Source organism: Solea senegalensis, linkage group LG8 (genome assembly GCF_019176455.1).
Source record: "Solea senegalensis isolate Sse05_10M linkage group LG8, IFAPA_SoseM_1, whole genome shotgun sequence".
In the NCBI taxonomy this organism is placed as follows: domain Eukaryota; kingdom Metazoa; phylum Chordata; class Actinopteri; order Pleuronectiformes; family Soleidae; genus Solea; species Solea senegalensis.
The window spans coordinates 21,647,154-21,662,293 of NC_058028.1; the positions used below are offsets into that span (position 1 = coordinate 21,647,154).

Genomic DNA, 15,140 nt, shown 5'->3' on the forward strand with positions numbered 1-15,140 from the left:
CATTAATGAATAGGCGTCAAACCTGTGTGGAGAGTGCAGGTGACAGCTAATTAGCAATGGTAGCAGCACAGCAAAAGACTGGTGATTATAAAAGAACAAATAGTCTGAGCTATCTTCATTATACTGTACAAAATTTCAAAGCTGATTGTAATGGCACTTTTCCATTACACAGTTATAGCACGGCATGGCTCAGCTCGACTCTACTCGTTTTTTGCTTTTCCATTAGGGATAGTACCTGGTATCTGGTGCTTTTTTTGGTAACTTGCTCTCATCATTTTTAATTAACTGATTGTAATGATTCTGTATACCAAAAACAACAACTGCTTTGCCCCTCACTAGTCAGTGTGTTTGAACATCATTATGAACTTCAGATTTCTTTCACCTCTAAAAAGCAAGTAAGCAATTACAGGGCTTTTGACTCTTTTAGCCACATACGAGGTATGACAAATGATATGATAAATGTACTGTTATGCATCTCAAAAACATCACACAGCAACATGAAGTCATTTAAGTCTTACCTGCGTGCCACGTAGTAGAACACTGGGTTTCCAGTCTTAGAGGTTCCTGCTTGATAGAAGATGTTCAGGGTCTTTAGGGCTTTGAACTCCTCCTTCTCATGGACCTGGTGTCTGAAGAACAAACCATTTAGACATTTATTTACCAAACAGGATTTGTGACTCAAATGTTGTTGTCAGTGAAGCATGACAATATTACCTATACATTCAAACATCCCAGTGAGAAAATGTCTCAATAGAATTAGACAAATATTACCAATTGAGTTGGTAAATATGTATTTCAGAGCAGGGCTGCACCCAGTTCTCAAAGCTGCAGTGGGAGGGTTGCTTGAAAAGCAGTTCATTGTCAAGTTTGATTTTATAATACTAATTTTGGGGATGTTTTGTTGCATTGTCCAACCATCTTTTAGATTCTTTCATTTTTTAGGTTTCTTTGCAACATAGCCAGTTGTTGCCAGTACTGGAGTAGAGATTTTCCATTAAAGGGACCTGTATGCAGAACAGCTAACAGAAGTGCCTTACCTCTTTGATATTGCAATGAAATGATGTCACTGGTGGCATCTTTATGATCTTACTTTCTGTTGATATTGATTTTCAATGTATACATTTTTATAAGCACATGAAGAAAACTTATGGTAACTTAAGGAATATGGAGACATAATATTAAAGGCTGGCAGGGAACCTACCTGGTCATGAACTCTTCAAACTTGGAGCTTGTCAGATTAAGACTAGACCAATGAGTGTCTGCCACAGGTTTGTGTTCAGGAGGTCCAAGGTAAGCCAGTAGAGTTGCCATCTTGTCAAAAGGTCGCCGACCTACAGCCTTGTGGTCCCTGAAATTGAAAACCACAAGTCATGACATAGATGGCTGAGGTATTCAAGTTAACCACTGGGATCTTACAACAGAAATCACTTTGTCTTATGTGGTGATTAAGTCACAACCCCTGACCTGTTACTGGAGAGATACTGGCCAATCCTCTCTTGGTTGTTCCACAGCAGCCGGTGGAGGGCTAGCACGTTACCGTCACTTATGAAAGACAGACTGTGGTTTACGGTGTCACTGGGTGGGGAGTCAGATGCTATGTCCAAGAAAAACCTTGGAGTAAGGAGACAAGAGGACATATTTTACCTAAAGCCATAAAGTCCTTTATAACTGTCCCCTTCCTGTGCGGTGCATGCTTTGTCACAGCTAATCAAAAACCTACTTAGGAATCAAGCATATTAGCACTGGGTCAACAGAGTCATGTGTTCATATCTTTGAAGCCGTGATTAAAACCAAAGTGACATGAAATATGTGCACAACTGATTAGTTGTTATGACGTTAATTGGCAATTTCTTACCTCCTCGCTGAATCAAAGTTGCTTTTCACAAAGTCATTAAAAGGCCTCATGTGTTCTTCTTTTGTAAACAAAACATGGTTTGCAATGCTCTGTAGAATCTGAAGGACAAAAAAGTGAATGTTAAAAAGAATCCTCACTACCGATGTAAGCCATTCTCTACCTCCACTACAACTAGCTTGTGTCAGCTGATGGATGTTTATTTGTATATATGCCTACGTGTTCCCATTAAGTATGTCAGTGGTATTCCAAACTGAGTTATAATGGAGGGCAGATGTACAGCACCATTAGCAAAGCATGGATATGTTTGCACAGCTGCTACTGAGCCACATATATATAGGATTTGACTTTGGCCATAAATAACAATTTTCATATGCCTATGGGCTCAACTATAATTCAAGGCCTGATGAAGCAGTGTAACTTCTGGTCCTACAAACATTTCACAATAAAAGCCTTGCTTCAAAAGTGAAAAGAGTACTTTTACTCTGAGAGGAATACGGAAAACATTCCAAGTATGTCTGAAGAAAATTGGGATCAGCTACTTCAGAGGTCCAGTATGTACAATTGAGGGGAAATATCTGCCACCAGAAAATCTAAATAATGTTTTCATTTATTAACATTTTATTAAAAGCTGTTGTAAATTTGTTAGTGTGGAACGAGTACTTAACATATTAAACCAGTGTGGGTCCTCTTTCATCCTCTTACATTGTACCACCAGATTTGTTAGGCTGCAATACACAACTTCACCCATAGCCACATCCTATATACTGTTGTAGTTCAGAAAGATTTGAATCGTCTTGCTTTGTAAATACCACGGTCATAATCACATTTCCTGTCTCAATGTTTAGTCCAAGCGTTGTTTACAGCTCAAGTGGAAGAGGAGAGGTTAGTGGTTTTACGGTGGTTGAGTGTGTACCCAGTGTAGGAGGCCACAAATTATAAGTATTTTAATCCAAGTTTGTAGGAATTCCCTTAGTATGGAATTGACTGTGGTTGATGCTAAATCCAACTTTTTTAAATAGCATTTAACCCTTAGAACACAGAGCATTTTGGCTGTTTTTTTCCATCACTATGTTAAAATGTAAAGTATATACAGAGACTATAAGAATGTGCAATATGGAGTGTCTTATATACTTTTTTCAGCATAACCGAGGCAATCTATATATATGTAACTATACGAACACACTTGAGCAAAAACTACTCAAAATGTTTACAATCGGATTGAATTCGTGAAATTTGAAAACACAAAAATGTTCTATTTCGTGACTTATAGACAACTATTGCTACATTACATCACCACTAAAAATGCGATATAAAATGAATCATAACTGACTCAACACATGAGATGATTTTTAAAGCCTTAATATGTGACCTATAAACACACCCACCAGGATGTCCATATAAGGAGTTGCCTATCATTGCAATTTACCATGCACGTGCAGCACAGATCCGTGCCGTGTAACTAAGGGTTAATAACAAAGACAAACTGTGAACATTGTGAACAGTTGAGAAGTAGCACAGTTGTAACACAGTTTGGAGGGAACCTCACTCTCAACATACTATTGTACATCCTTCAAAAGGAGTCTTACAAGGACACAAAAACTGACAATCCTAAGGTTCTGCCTTTGGGGCAAGAATTCCTGGTTGATATTTCAGTGTTGTTTCCCAGCACACAACACTGAGAAAAAGGGCTTAAGTGTCATAAACTACAACTAAATCCATTTGTGTTTTCCTTTAGTCAGCTGAATCATAAAGCCATTATATTCACCAGTCTTACCTTAGACATGAGTTTAAGACCACGTTCTATCCTGGGCAAGGGCTTCTTGTCCAAGATGCCTGCCTCATATGGTGACACAATTGCTGGGTTGACAAAACGCAGGAACATGGCGCTGCCAACTGCACCAATGCTGTTCTGTGGGAAGCGCTGACTCACCACCTGCATGAAGTAGGATGAAGGGAGCAGGGGAAACGAAAAAAGAAATGTAGAATAAATAAAAAGAGGAGAAATGTTTGAGCAGAGGGAAAGAAAATATTGGAAATTGATTTCATTTAACAGCATAGGGGGAATGGTGAAGAGACAAATATCCATTTATCAACATGTGTAAGAGAGGAGTGAGGTGAAGATGTTGGGCTCAGGAAGAGGCACAGTGGAGGGAGACACACAGAGTGAAAATCCCAGTTCATTTTGGGCTGTAACAGGAGTGAGACAAGGTCCAACTCAAGTAACAACCCAAGAAATAGATGAGAAGGAAAAACAAGAACAAGACAAGGACCCCAGCAACTCCCTCTCTGCTCCCGAATAATGAAACATGGAACTCCTGACGACAAAAAAAAACAAGGCATCTGACAGATGGAAGAAATAGAGCTGGGTTAATGTGTGAAGCAGAGGATGAGCTGTAGAAGTGACGTCACAGAAACATCCCAACCCACATATCACATGCTGCTTTAAGCCAAAGCGGGATTGTGTGGTTCACATGGGGGTAAATGCACATAGTTCACCCTATGTCCATATACATCATTATGAGTAGTACATTCAACTGTTGAATCCACCATCCACAAGTTGGTGGTGCTCCTGTAAGTGTCCTGGATGAGACACTGTGGTCAGTGTATTCCTGTGTAAAAGTGTCATCTTTGCTTACTCTTGCAGCCCAAAGCGCAGCACTGTTGGTTTTGCATGACTAGAATTGTTAACATAGCCGTATCATGCTGTATGAAGCGTTATTTTCAGGATTTGGCTATAAGGCAACTGTCCAGAGCTGAAGAATGCTTCTTGGATGGGAGGTGAAAGGTAACTCATGAAGATTACAATTATCTGAATGGCTGAGAACTTCAATAGATATATGATGTATGACCTAATGATGTTTTTAACCGCTCTGACTGCTCAGTTGTGACCATTGTCAATGTATTAGTTAATACTAGGTGATGAGATTTTACCTTGAACAAATGAATCATGTGTTGATCACTGTTAATACTGTGGCGGTGGCTACAAATCTATCCACACGCTTGCAAAATAGCAAGGATACCATCAACGGCTACAGCCATGATGCTACTGCTTGTGGAGCATCTAACATCATGGAAACAGAGGTAAAAAAGTAGAGGAAGAAGAAGTAAAAAAAACTCCCACAGCAACAAACTCTCCACTTTATAAACCGCAGTATAAACTGGTAAGAAGCAAATTTTTCCCACTTTTCCCCACATTAGCCAGGTTATTTTCTGTGTGCCCAACAAACACCTGTGTCAGAGTTTCATTGTTTTATTACCATCTTATGTGATAACTTTACATTAACGCCACGTAATGTGCCGCTAACCAAGACAATGTGTTAATGTTATAAATCTTCAACAGTGAACTATTATTAACTCTTTCAACTTTCATGTAAAATCCACAAAATTCACAACCCTAATAAACATGAATATCCACCAAAATGTATACACACATGAAAGGTATAGAGCACATATACTATAAACACACACGCAATGACACTGTATACACATATACTGTGTATCTATGTGTGTTTATGCGGCATGCATATGTGTATACAGTATGTATGGAGAGAGAGAGAGAGAAAGAGAGAGAGAGAGAGAGAAGAATCTGAGGGAGTAAAGAAACGTGACCGTCATCAACCACGTTCCCAAATCATTAAAGACATTTGTCTTTAATTATGGAAGAAGAATACAGCTGAAGAATCCAACCCATGACAGAGGGAGGCTTGATGATCAGAATATTTCAACACCATTCATGTCTTTAATACTGAAGTATGTCTGTGAGTGTTTTGGGCGGTGGGTGCCGATCGATTGAAATGAGTCAAATAAAATGAAGGGGCGTGATGAAATGTTCTGAAGAAAATGTCTCCTTATGTGCAAACAAAAGTCCAGAGAGAGAAAAGAGAAGAGAATGCCTCCGTTCACTGGGAACTGTTAATTGACGTTACATGGTGCCAGTATTAGTAGAGTGATTTAAAAGAAGGTTGTAGACAAGGCTGAATATGGAGAGAAATAAAACATTTCCAGAGAAACACCAAATTTAAAAAATAATTTTGAAATGAAGGAAAAAAAAAAAAATTAAATGAGATGCAAAAAAGGCTTTTTTGCTTCAGGGGTAAAGTGTCTGAGGGAAAATAGATTCTCCAAACTTACTGCTTTTTTGTTTTCCTTTTTTTCTTTTACTGTTGCTTTATTCAGTAGAGAGTGGCAAGTAGCCTACAGAACAGAGATGAGCACAATCATGGTCACAGCACCAGTGACACACACACACACACACACACAAACACACACGCACTCTTACACCTCAACATTTCAACACATTCACATCTTGAAAACACAGGAAAAAAATTAAAACTGCTGTAAGAGGAGTGTTGTCTTTTCTCCGGAGGACTCTAAGCGTGTCCATGCATGCACTGCCGTGTTTCTACTTAAGCAGGCTATTCACGTGTGAGTGAGTGCAAATGCGTGTGCGTGTGTAAATCTACACAGTTTGCAAGCAGAAATCAAAAATGGATAATGATTTAACCAAAAATGTCACTACATTACTACTGAAAATAAATAAATAAATAATAATAATAATAATGATAATAATACACACACCATGTGTTCTACGTGTGTGTATGAAGAAATCTTATTCACCGAGTTGCTTGTGTGAGCAGACAGAAGTGTGAGGGCACAGCAGCGGCAGTGGCAGCGGCAGCAAAGTGAAGCTGCTCAGACATTCAGGTAAAAAGCAACAGCAAACTCGGGGTTCAGTGGAGATGAGGCGTTGTGCATGGAATATTATCAGGAGATACGTTTGTTGAGACAGAGCAGTTGGCTGTTGTCCTACTGTGCTCTGATCGCACAAAATCCACCATGAATACCTACCGACATCACCTTACACACTGTATTTTGATGTAACAAGTAACAAAACATGTTGGGTCTGCACTTAACGTAGGAGATTTAGAGTATCAAGTCGTAAAATGATCATGATGTGTAACCAGAGATTAAGGAAATGTGTTAAATTGAAATACTTGTTTAACAATGGTAGACAGTACACATTTTAAATTCTAATTTACAGCCTGCAAATTTTGTTTATAGTATGTCAATTGCATATCATGCATGCCCCATTTCTGTTTTTCTCACACATTTTGGGCAAGCGTGTTTGCATGTGCACTTGCCCAAAATGTGTGAGAAAAATTAGAGGAAGAAGTCGTAAGATTTTCTTAGTAAAGTTTCTAAAATTAAGTATTTTCTCTGCACCTAGTCTTTGATTCCAGTAAACGGAATATATTTCAGTTACTAAAAAAATAAGTTTCTGATGGGCATTTAACAATTACATGCTGTCCATACTTGGATTGCATATTGTCAATATTGCCTAAAGTGTGAGTGCCGGACCCCTGGTGGGCTGTGAAAGTAATGCAGGATGGCAGTGAAATATAGTGGTTAAGTTGAACAGAGGTCAGTCAACAATGAATTATTCATGAAGGCAAAAATTAGAAAAACAAGCGTCTCTGTTTGAATGGCATTATAACTTTTCAGAATCCTGTGGGGCCTCAGTTGTTCTAATATTCTGGGTTGTAAAGGTTGAGCACTGTAAACCACTCATCTTAAAAAAAAACAACAAAAAAAGCCTTCAGGTATCACTTCAGCAGAATATATAGAGTTGATCTTTCAGCCCGGCTGTGCACTGGTATGCGTGATGTAGCGAGCAGTGAGTGGAAAAGCAGGGGACCTTATGAGTAAAGAGGCAGGACCTTGAAATGTGTGAGTGACAATGCACATAAAAGGACAGAGGCTGGTGTGAATAGAATCAAAGAAGGCTCATTAACATTTCCAGCTTGTGCAGTGATGTTCACAAATTATCCCGTGGTGATACACAAATGCAGGCTGTGAAGCTTTTGGCAAACATCACTTTACAAGGCCTAAATATTAATGACCCAGATTTGACTGTGTAGGCGAGCGGGTCTGGGCCATATTTGAGTGCGATAAAGGATGAGGTGGGGACTCTACCTGGTAGAGACAGTGGCAAACACTGCGGAGCTGTGGGGGGAACTCGCTGGAGGAACCAATGATGGCCTGGAAGAACCGCTCTGTGATCTGTAGTAGGTTCCTCTGGTTCTCCTCCAAGTTCTCACCCTGTTCCAGCCTGGGGAGAAAAGTAAGCAGCTCCTGTCAGTCATAACGTTCCAAAGACAACAGCTGAGAATGGATAAATTGTAAGCTGTATGTGGGCCAGGAGGGATACAACTCTGAGGACAAATTAGCCACTTGTGAATCAAAGACTTCTAGCTAGTTAGTTTGTCTCGTCTTAAAGCGCAAACGTACAGGTTAAACAAACAAGACAACATGACAACATAACGGATTCCCATGATCCCACGCTGCTTCTTGGCATCATCCAACTGGGTTTTCTGTTATTGTTTTGAATGTGACCCCCTAGTGGCAGAAATTAAATAATGCGTGTGAAACCACTTACAAAGAAAATATCAAAAGGAGGTAAAGAACACACTGTAGCCCTGTATGAAGCTGATGAAACATGTTGTATACCAACTTAAAACAGACTTGTCATTATCTTAACAGGTTGCAAAAAACACACAACCCCTAGTCTCCCCTCTCTCCTACTACTCCCCTACTAATGATAAATTGTTTAATTACATCCTTCTCCTGGTTAAGTTTACTCAGATTTTATACAGGTGAACAAGATTCCCTTTACAATATATGGCTGGACGTATCAATAGTTTGAAAATGTAAATATTTCCTAAATCTATGAACCTTTTGCCTGATCAATTTTAGCTTCTCTTGCATGAGTTGCACTACCTCAATAGAGTAAGTGCTCGTCTTACAACATAACATTTGACAACATGAATTAAAGAACTCAGAGCAGTGATGTTGGTACTCACCTGGTGGGATCCACCTCAAAGCTGATGTGCTCAGGAGTAGTGATAACCCCTCGTAATAAAGGCTCGAGAAGCTTCTGCAGGTATGCTGCACCATAAACCTTGCGAGATACAACAAGAGGGTTTAGGGATTTATTTATTGATAAACGTTGTCTTTCAAAGTTATTTTAATGTCAGGTGTTGCACTACCTTGAAACAGAAGGTCATTATTTTACTGGCGAGGCTGTTTCCTCTGAAGAGTGTTTGCATGGAGTCGGCCAGCTCCACCTCTTTAGAGAACATGTTCCACAACAGCTGGTAGAGGAGGTGACGGGAGTCAAACAGCGTCACCAGGACTCGAGCTAGCTCGTCCTGGGAATAAAAGGAAAGCAAAAAAAAACACCTTTATGATATGGCGATAAAGGACTTTCAACTGCGCAGTACATAGGTCTGATTACAAATCCTATGCACTGTCAGGTAACATTCCTACGACCAATATAATATTTAGAACTGATGCTAAATCAACAGGTGGCACACACCCACTGAGATCCAGGAACCACATTAGCCAGAGCCATCGCGATGGGCAGCTCTCCCTGGTCTCCCATCATGGTGACCAGTTCCACCAGCCTCTCAAAGCGGTCAGCCAACACAGTCTCTGCCAGCGTGTCAAACTCTGTTCCCTGCTGCAGAATCTTGGTCAGCACCTCCATGAAGGTGGCTCGAGTCTGCAGGTCCTTGTGGTAGCCCAGACCTGAAAAGGAAGGAATTTACACAGGCATTAGAGAAAAAAAGGAATTGAAACAAGACATGGGAAAAGGTTCCTCACAATCACTTACCAATTGAGTGCATGAGGCCGCTGTCTACATTAGCATTGAGCAGGTTGGACATGGCCAGGACGGTGCAGTGGCGGAGCGATGCAAGGCGACGAGACATTCCTCTTTTTCGGCCCCCAACTGCCTGGCCCTCATCCTCCACCTCACTGCAGTCATTCAGCAGGTTCATGAACAGAGTGAAGTACCTGTGCAAACAACAAAAGATAACTGAATCACAAAATGCAGATAATTGACTACTGTTAACGGCTACAAAGAAAATAGGAATAAAATATGGTAATCCTACACTTTTGTGAAACTTGAAAGGTTATTTTCTCAATCAAAAGATGTTGCCGTTATTTCTATTTCGTTCAATTTTGCTGCCTGTACATTTATATTATTTGATCATGTTTGAATAAATAAAATAAATATCAGTGAAAGCAATTCTTTGATATATTTCATGACATGTTCAAATGTTGTTTTATGATTAATGGTTATGACTTTGGACCTGCAGTGAGTGCACTACTTATCAGTCTACAGTCATAGCAAACAGGACAGTAGGTTCCCTCATAGAATGATAGAGTCAGTAAATGACATTGCTCACACATATTTAATTGTGTTCCTCAAGGCTGGAAAGTAAAAGGCCAGTTCATGTGGACAATGAGGAACCTTATGTCACATAACCATGAGCAGAATTACTTGGAGGTATGTTCTTACTTGAGGAAGAGCTGAGATTTGGCCTCCATCAGTTCTACTCCATCCCCCTCCTCTGGCTGCAGCGGAAGACCAGCTAAGAGAGACACTACTGCCTCCATACTGGCCTGGTCCAGGTCTCTGCACACACAGAAGTGCACACACGTGAAAAACTTGCAAGGAGTAAGTTCTCAACAATACAATTGAGCACATGATTCGAACCGTTACCTCGTCAGGCACTTGATGTCATCATCAGCAGCTTGGTTGGAAGTTCCCATCACCCAGTCCGTCAGGTATTCAACCATCTTGTTCCTACAGTGGAATGAATTAGTATCCGATGTGAGATAATAGTCACCACTTGTCACACTGAGCTGAATTTTTATCACAATATCCCAGAGTATGAATCCATCACGGTCTGCTGCTGTCACTGACCTGAACTTCATCTCTTGGCAGAAAGAAAGGTCATCTCTTCTCTCCATCATGACCTCCACCAGTTGGCACAGTTTGGTTTTGATCTGGATTGCGTGGACCACGTTACCCAGGATACGTACATACCTGAAAGCAGGGAAGGAGCACAGCGATACACGTCAGTTTTTATGTCACTCTACAGTGAAAGTCAGGTTTCCTTGCTAGTTACTCAACTATGTTTAAAAGTGGCATTGTCATTTTCGGATCATCAGTTGAGTCACAAATCCTGCTCTTCAGTGCTGTATTAGGCTATAACTTTTGCAGCCGTAAGCTCTGGCTCCTGCTAAACGGGTTGACAATATCCAGTCACTTAAGATCGCCCTGATGGTTAGCAGTCACATAATATGTCTGGTTCCCTCATGTGGACAAGACCCACACGGGGAAGCCATATAATACCTATCAAGACAATTCAGACATTTCCTGGTCCACAGTAAAGTTCCTGACCTGACTAGGTTGAGCATCATGGTCTCGATGCTGGCCTGTCCCAGGTGTTCGGAGCTCCCTTCTGTGTGGTTATCTAACAGGTTCTTCATGATGGCTATGGTCTGCTCCACAAACTGGGTGTTAGTGTCATTGATAGGAACCTGGAAAGATGAGAACCGATGAGTGCATTTCCAAAAATTAATTAACCAGAGTTCCATATAGCAGCATTGAGGAAAGTGAGTAACCATCACAATAAATATAGCAGCTTCTTCATTCCGAGCCATCGTCAGAGAATATGTACTATTAGAATTGCATATTCAACAAAAAAAACATTTCAGTCAGTCTTTCCATTCTCCATTAGCTCATGTTCTCCCTCACAAAAACAGTATCACTGTCATCTGGATAAAAACAACATTGCTTGGTCTTCATAGATAGAAACAGTGAAATGAAACAAGACTCTCTTCTCTTTTTTGTCTGGAAAAAAAAAAGTCTGTTGCCAGAACCTAATAAATTGTCAGTTGACATTTGATGGGCTGAAAATAGCAGAAGAGAATTCTAACCTATCACCCCCCAACTGTAAGGCACACAGCAACAAAAGGACTCTATTAATGCTGCTTGCACAAAAAAACTTCTCACACTGATTACACTTAGTATTGTGAGTATGAATATTTGTTACATTAATACAAACTCACCGGTCCTTGTGTGTCAAAGAACTTTCCAATACTGTTTCTCAACTTGTTGAAGAGCATGGGGTAAAGGGCGGGGCTGAGCTCCAGCCCCAGCAGGTCTTTGACGTTTGTGCGAACGTGGAGGCCAACCCTGTCGTGGCCACACACGAGCAGGGCCAACAACCGGTCCACGAAGCGGCTGACAGGCGTCTCGCTGGAGGCCGATGAGGAGCAGGATGAAGCGGAGGCCATGGCGTTGGACATCTCACAGGGGCCCATGGAGATCATGGAGGGTTTGCGCTCACTCATGGGGCCCATTGGTGGACTGTAGGTGGCTGGGCCTGGGGTGCTGCGCTGCTGGAGACACACACCGCCCAGTGCGCAAAGGAAGCCAGTCATGTTGATCCACTCCTGCTGTGGGGGGGAGGACACACACACACACACATACAAGCAGCAGCAGCACAGTGCCGGTGAGATGATACGACAAAAAGTATCATTCAACACAGTCTATGTCCACAATGAGACATTCAGAGTTTAAAAGGCAACAGACAATTTTGTAAAGACACAGCAGGTGTTGTGTTCTGTCATAATAATTTAGAACCCCTGTGTGAAAAACATGACAGATTCAAGGTGAATGCTATTCTCTTCATTGATTTGGAAACAGAATAATGCTGTTCCTTGGCACCTTACAACAAGTCAGCATTTTCAGTGAAAACTGCATCACAAAGGAAAAGAGAATAATGCAGTCAAAGCCAAACGTATGAGGGACCAATATAAATAGACGGTGTTCTTTTTCTATCAGCATTAAACTGTACTATTGGTTTTTAAATCAAAATGACACGTTTAAGCCAACATTTTAAAGCCAAAATCCCATTTGAAGCTAACCCACAACAATCAAAGCTATCAAGCTAATGCTGACAAGCAAAGTGAGCTACTGTCCAGCTACTTGAGCCATTCTTACCTGCCCATCATCAGCCTTGTTTTTAGGAAAGTTAAGAATCTGTTTAGTGACTTGGTCCCATTTAGCATATGTGTCCTCCCAGGCCTGGAGGTGAGAAGGACAAAAAACCCAAAGTCACTTCAAAAGCACAAACAAAGAGCTCATTTAATGTAAAAAGTGGGACAGAACGTTACCTCAATGTTTCCTGGTGTAGGGTGTTCTATTCTCCTCAATAAGGCCATCACCCTCTTCTGCAAAGTGGATCGTCCTGTGGAGGAAAAGGCTTTCATCATTAAAAGAAATGCCTAGGTTTCAATTTTCATATTATAATACACCTTCATTATCAAACTCTATATAGAGACTCATCCTGGAGGTTAGAGTAGCAGTAGGTTTGAGCCGTTAAATTAAGAACAGTGTGATAAGATTTTCTTAATGATTCAAGTAACCAAACTAAGAAATGCAATATTCCCAGGAATAAATATGCTGTGCCGTCTTTATGGCGTTAAGCCTGATTTATGGTTCCACAATGCTCGGCCTCTGTGTCAGTGACGTACAAATGCACAGAAATAGAACTACAAATTGTGACGAGGCAGAGTTTTTTTTTAAAGACCAATATGAATATTATAAAGACCTTATTTACAACCTCCTATCTCTGTATCGCAATTTTTTTTTTAGCTGATTTTCCATGTCATTTCTGTAAAAAAAAATTGTATGACTGGAGATGTTGTGAACATTTTATTCTGATCTAGTTCTAACAAAGGGGGGGAAAGCATAAGCTCTTGGGTCGAATGCTGTGATAATGGCAAGTACTTACCAGTTCCCATCATGTTGCTAACAGAGGCAAGTTCACTGAAGGTGGCGTAGTTGGGCAGCATGTTCTGGACAGGCACCTCATCAGCAGCACTACGGATGTCAGCCTCCTCACAAAGGTGGCGGAAACACGACATGGCGACCAGCACCGCCTCAGTGTCTGGACTCCACAGGAACATGTAGAGACTCACCTCCAGCTTTGTCTGTGCCTGTCGGCAAATGGGAATCCCACCGCCCATAGTGGCACACTCCTGTAACGATCGAGAAAAAGATATAGAGTTTAGTCGCTGCTCCTCTCACAAAAAGTGGTCACATCTAATCTTCAGTCGGTGCACAGGTGACTGCGCAGATTGGCCAAAACAGGGATTGCGATGACACGTTGTCTGTCTGATCACTGTTTATAATCAGAAAAGCAGCTTGAACAGGTCCACACACCTTGTTTTTGAGCAGAAACTTGTTCCTGCAGATGAGGATCTCCCTTAGCCATTTCAGGACTTCAGTCCCATTAGCCAACTGCTGGCCAATCAGTTTACGGCAGATAAGGAAAAGCACCTGTGAACTGAAGAAAGAAGCATACAAGAGTCAATGGGAGATGACATATCACCTGGCAAGTGGCAATTGTCAAACACACACAACTGTAACAAGGTGTGGTGGGGAGGTAATTACAACACCAATTTGTTCTTCTAGTATATTTATCAAACAAGGGAAAGATTTCCCTTTAATAACTTCAACAACTGGTGTCAGCTGATCCCAAATGCTGACAGAAAACAAATGGTGGTTTAGCACAATGATAAACAACAGCCCCAACTTTTTTGTAAAGCGCAGAAATCCACAACAACTTTGACACCGTGTTGAATGAAATGGAATGACAAAGAGACAAAGCGCATAGTTTAAATCAATGCTTAAGGAAACATGACTCTCGACTATAATTACAAACATCCTACATTGTTCTCTGAGCTCCTGCCATTTCTCTCTCACTACACATGTAAACAACGCCCTCTGCTGGAAGGAAGCAGTACAAGTCTGATTAAGTTAAAAGAGGTTCCCATATTGAGGAGGTCAAGATGGGCACATAAACAGGAACAAAGTTGCACTGAGAAATGCAGACATCACCATTTGCCGTATTTCCACCGGCTCTACTCGCCTCGCCTCGCCTCAGCATGGCATGGCACATCACGATTAGGTTGCATCTCCACTACCTACTTGACGTGGGCGGAGTCATCCCTGCACGGCTGAGTGAAACTGCGGTGACCCACGTTTTTAGGATTGTTAAGTAGTTTTAACTGATCTACAATTCGGCGTTGTTCGGCTTGATTTTTGTCCACACGTCTCCGGAGTAGGGCCTCCTACTCCACAGACTACAGCGGCAGTGGTCTGTGATGCCACTCGCGATCGCCGGCGCTGTCCCTAAATCTTTAAAAGATTCCTCTGTTAAATATAGAGATTTCCCTGGTAGTTGTTGGATGTTAACCCAGGTTTTTAGGATTGTTCAATAGTTTTAAGTGATCTACAGTTCAGCGCTGTTCAACTTGATTTGTGTGTGGGACGTCTCTTCCTGTAACGGCACTCTGGCCAGTCAGTGGCCGGCAGTCTGACCAATCATCGCATAGTACCTACTCAGCACACTTTTGGAACCTC

At 41.2% G+C, this 15,140-nt stretch overlaps 1 protein-coding gene across 4 annotated transcripts in view; it reads right to left on the reverse strand.

The window, feature by feature from the left end:
- nf1a (neurofibromin 1a) overlaps window positions 1–15,140 on the reverse strand; it is a 62,960-nt gene that overhangs the window by 33,539 nt on the left and 14,281 nt on the right. For 2 of the 4 annotated variants that reach the window (XR_006360936.1, XM_044033068.1), the window contains exons 16-35: window positions 13,938–14,061; window positions 13,507–13,753; window positions 12,887–12,960; window positions 12,714–12,797; window positions 11,777–12,166; window positions 11,106–11,245; window positions 10,626–10,748; window positions 10,422–10,505; window positions 10,218–10,334; window positions 9,528–9,709; window positions 9,231–9,442; window positions 8,902–9,063; window positions 8,716–8,813; window positions 7,829–7,964; window positions 5,987–6,049; window positions 3,630–3,788; window positions 1,856–1,953; window positions 1,465–1,611; window positions 1,202–1,348; window positions 519–629 (exon numbers count right to left, since the gene is read on the reverse strand). Coding sequence is in view for 3 of the 4 variants with exons in the window: in XM_044033068.1 (XP_043889003.1) it covers window positions 519–629; window positions 1,202–1,348; window positions 1,465–1,611; window positions 1,856–1,953; window positions 3,630–3,788; window positions 5,987–6,049; window positions 7,829–7,964; window positions 8,716–8,813; window positions 8,902–9,063; window positions 9,231–9,442; window positions 9,528–9,709; window positions 10,218–10,334; window positions 10,422–10,505; window positions 10,626–10,748; window positions 11,106–11,245; window positions 11,777–12,166; window positions 12,714–12,797; window positions 12,887–12,960; window positions 13,507–13,753; window positions 13,938–14,061 (2,898 nt within the window). In the remaining variant the exon portion in view is untranslated. The remainder of the gene's footprint in view (window positions 1–518; window positions 630–1,201; window positions 1,349–1,464; window positions 1,612–1,855; window positions 1,954–3,629; window positions 3,789–5,986; window positions 6,050–7,828; window positions 7,965–8,715; window positions 8,814–8,901; window positions 9,064–9,230; window positions 9,443–9,527; window positions 9,710–10,217; window positions 10,335–10,421; window positions 10,506–10,625; window positions 10,749–11,105; window positions 11,246–11,776; window positions 12,167–12,713; window positions 12,798–12,886; window positions 12,961–13,506; window positions 13,754–13,937; window positions 14,062–15,140) is intronic. The other 2 variants (XM_044033069.1, XM_044033071.1) reach the window with 2 other exon arrangements.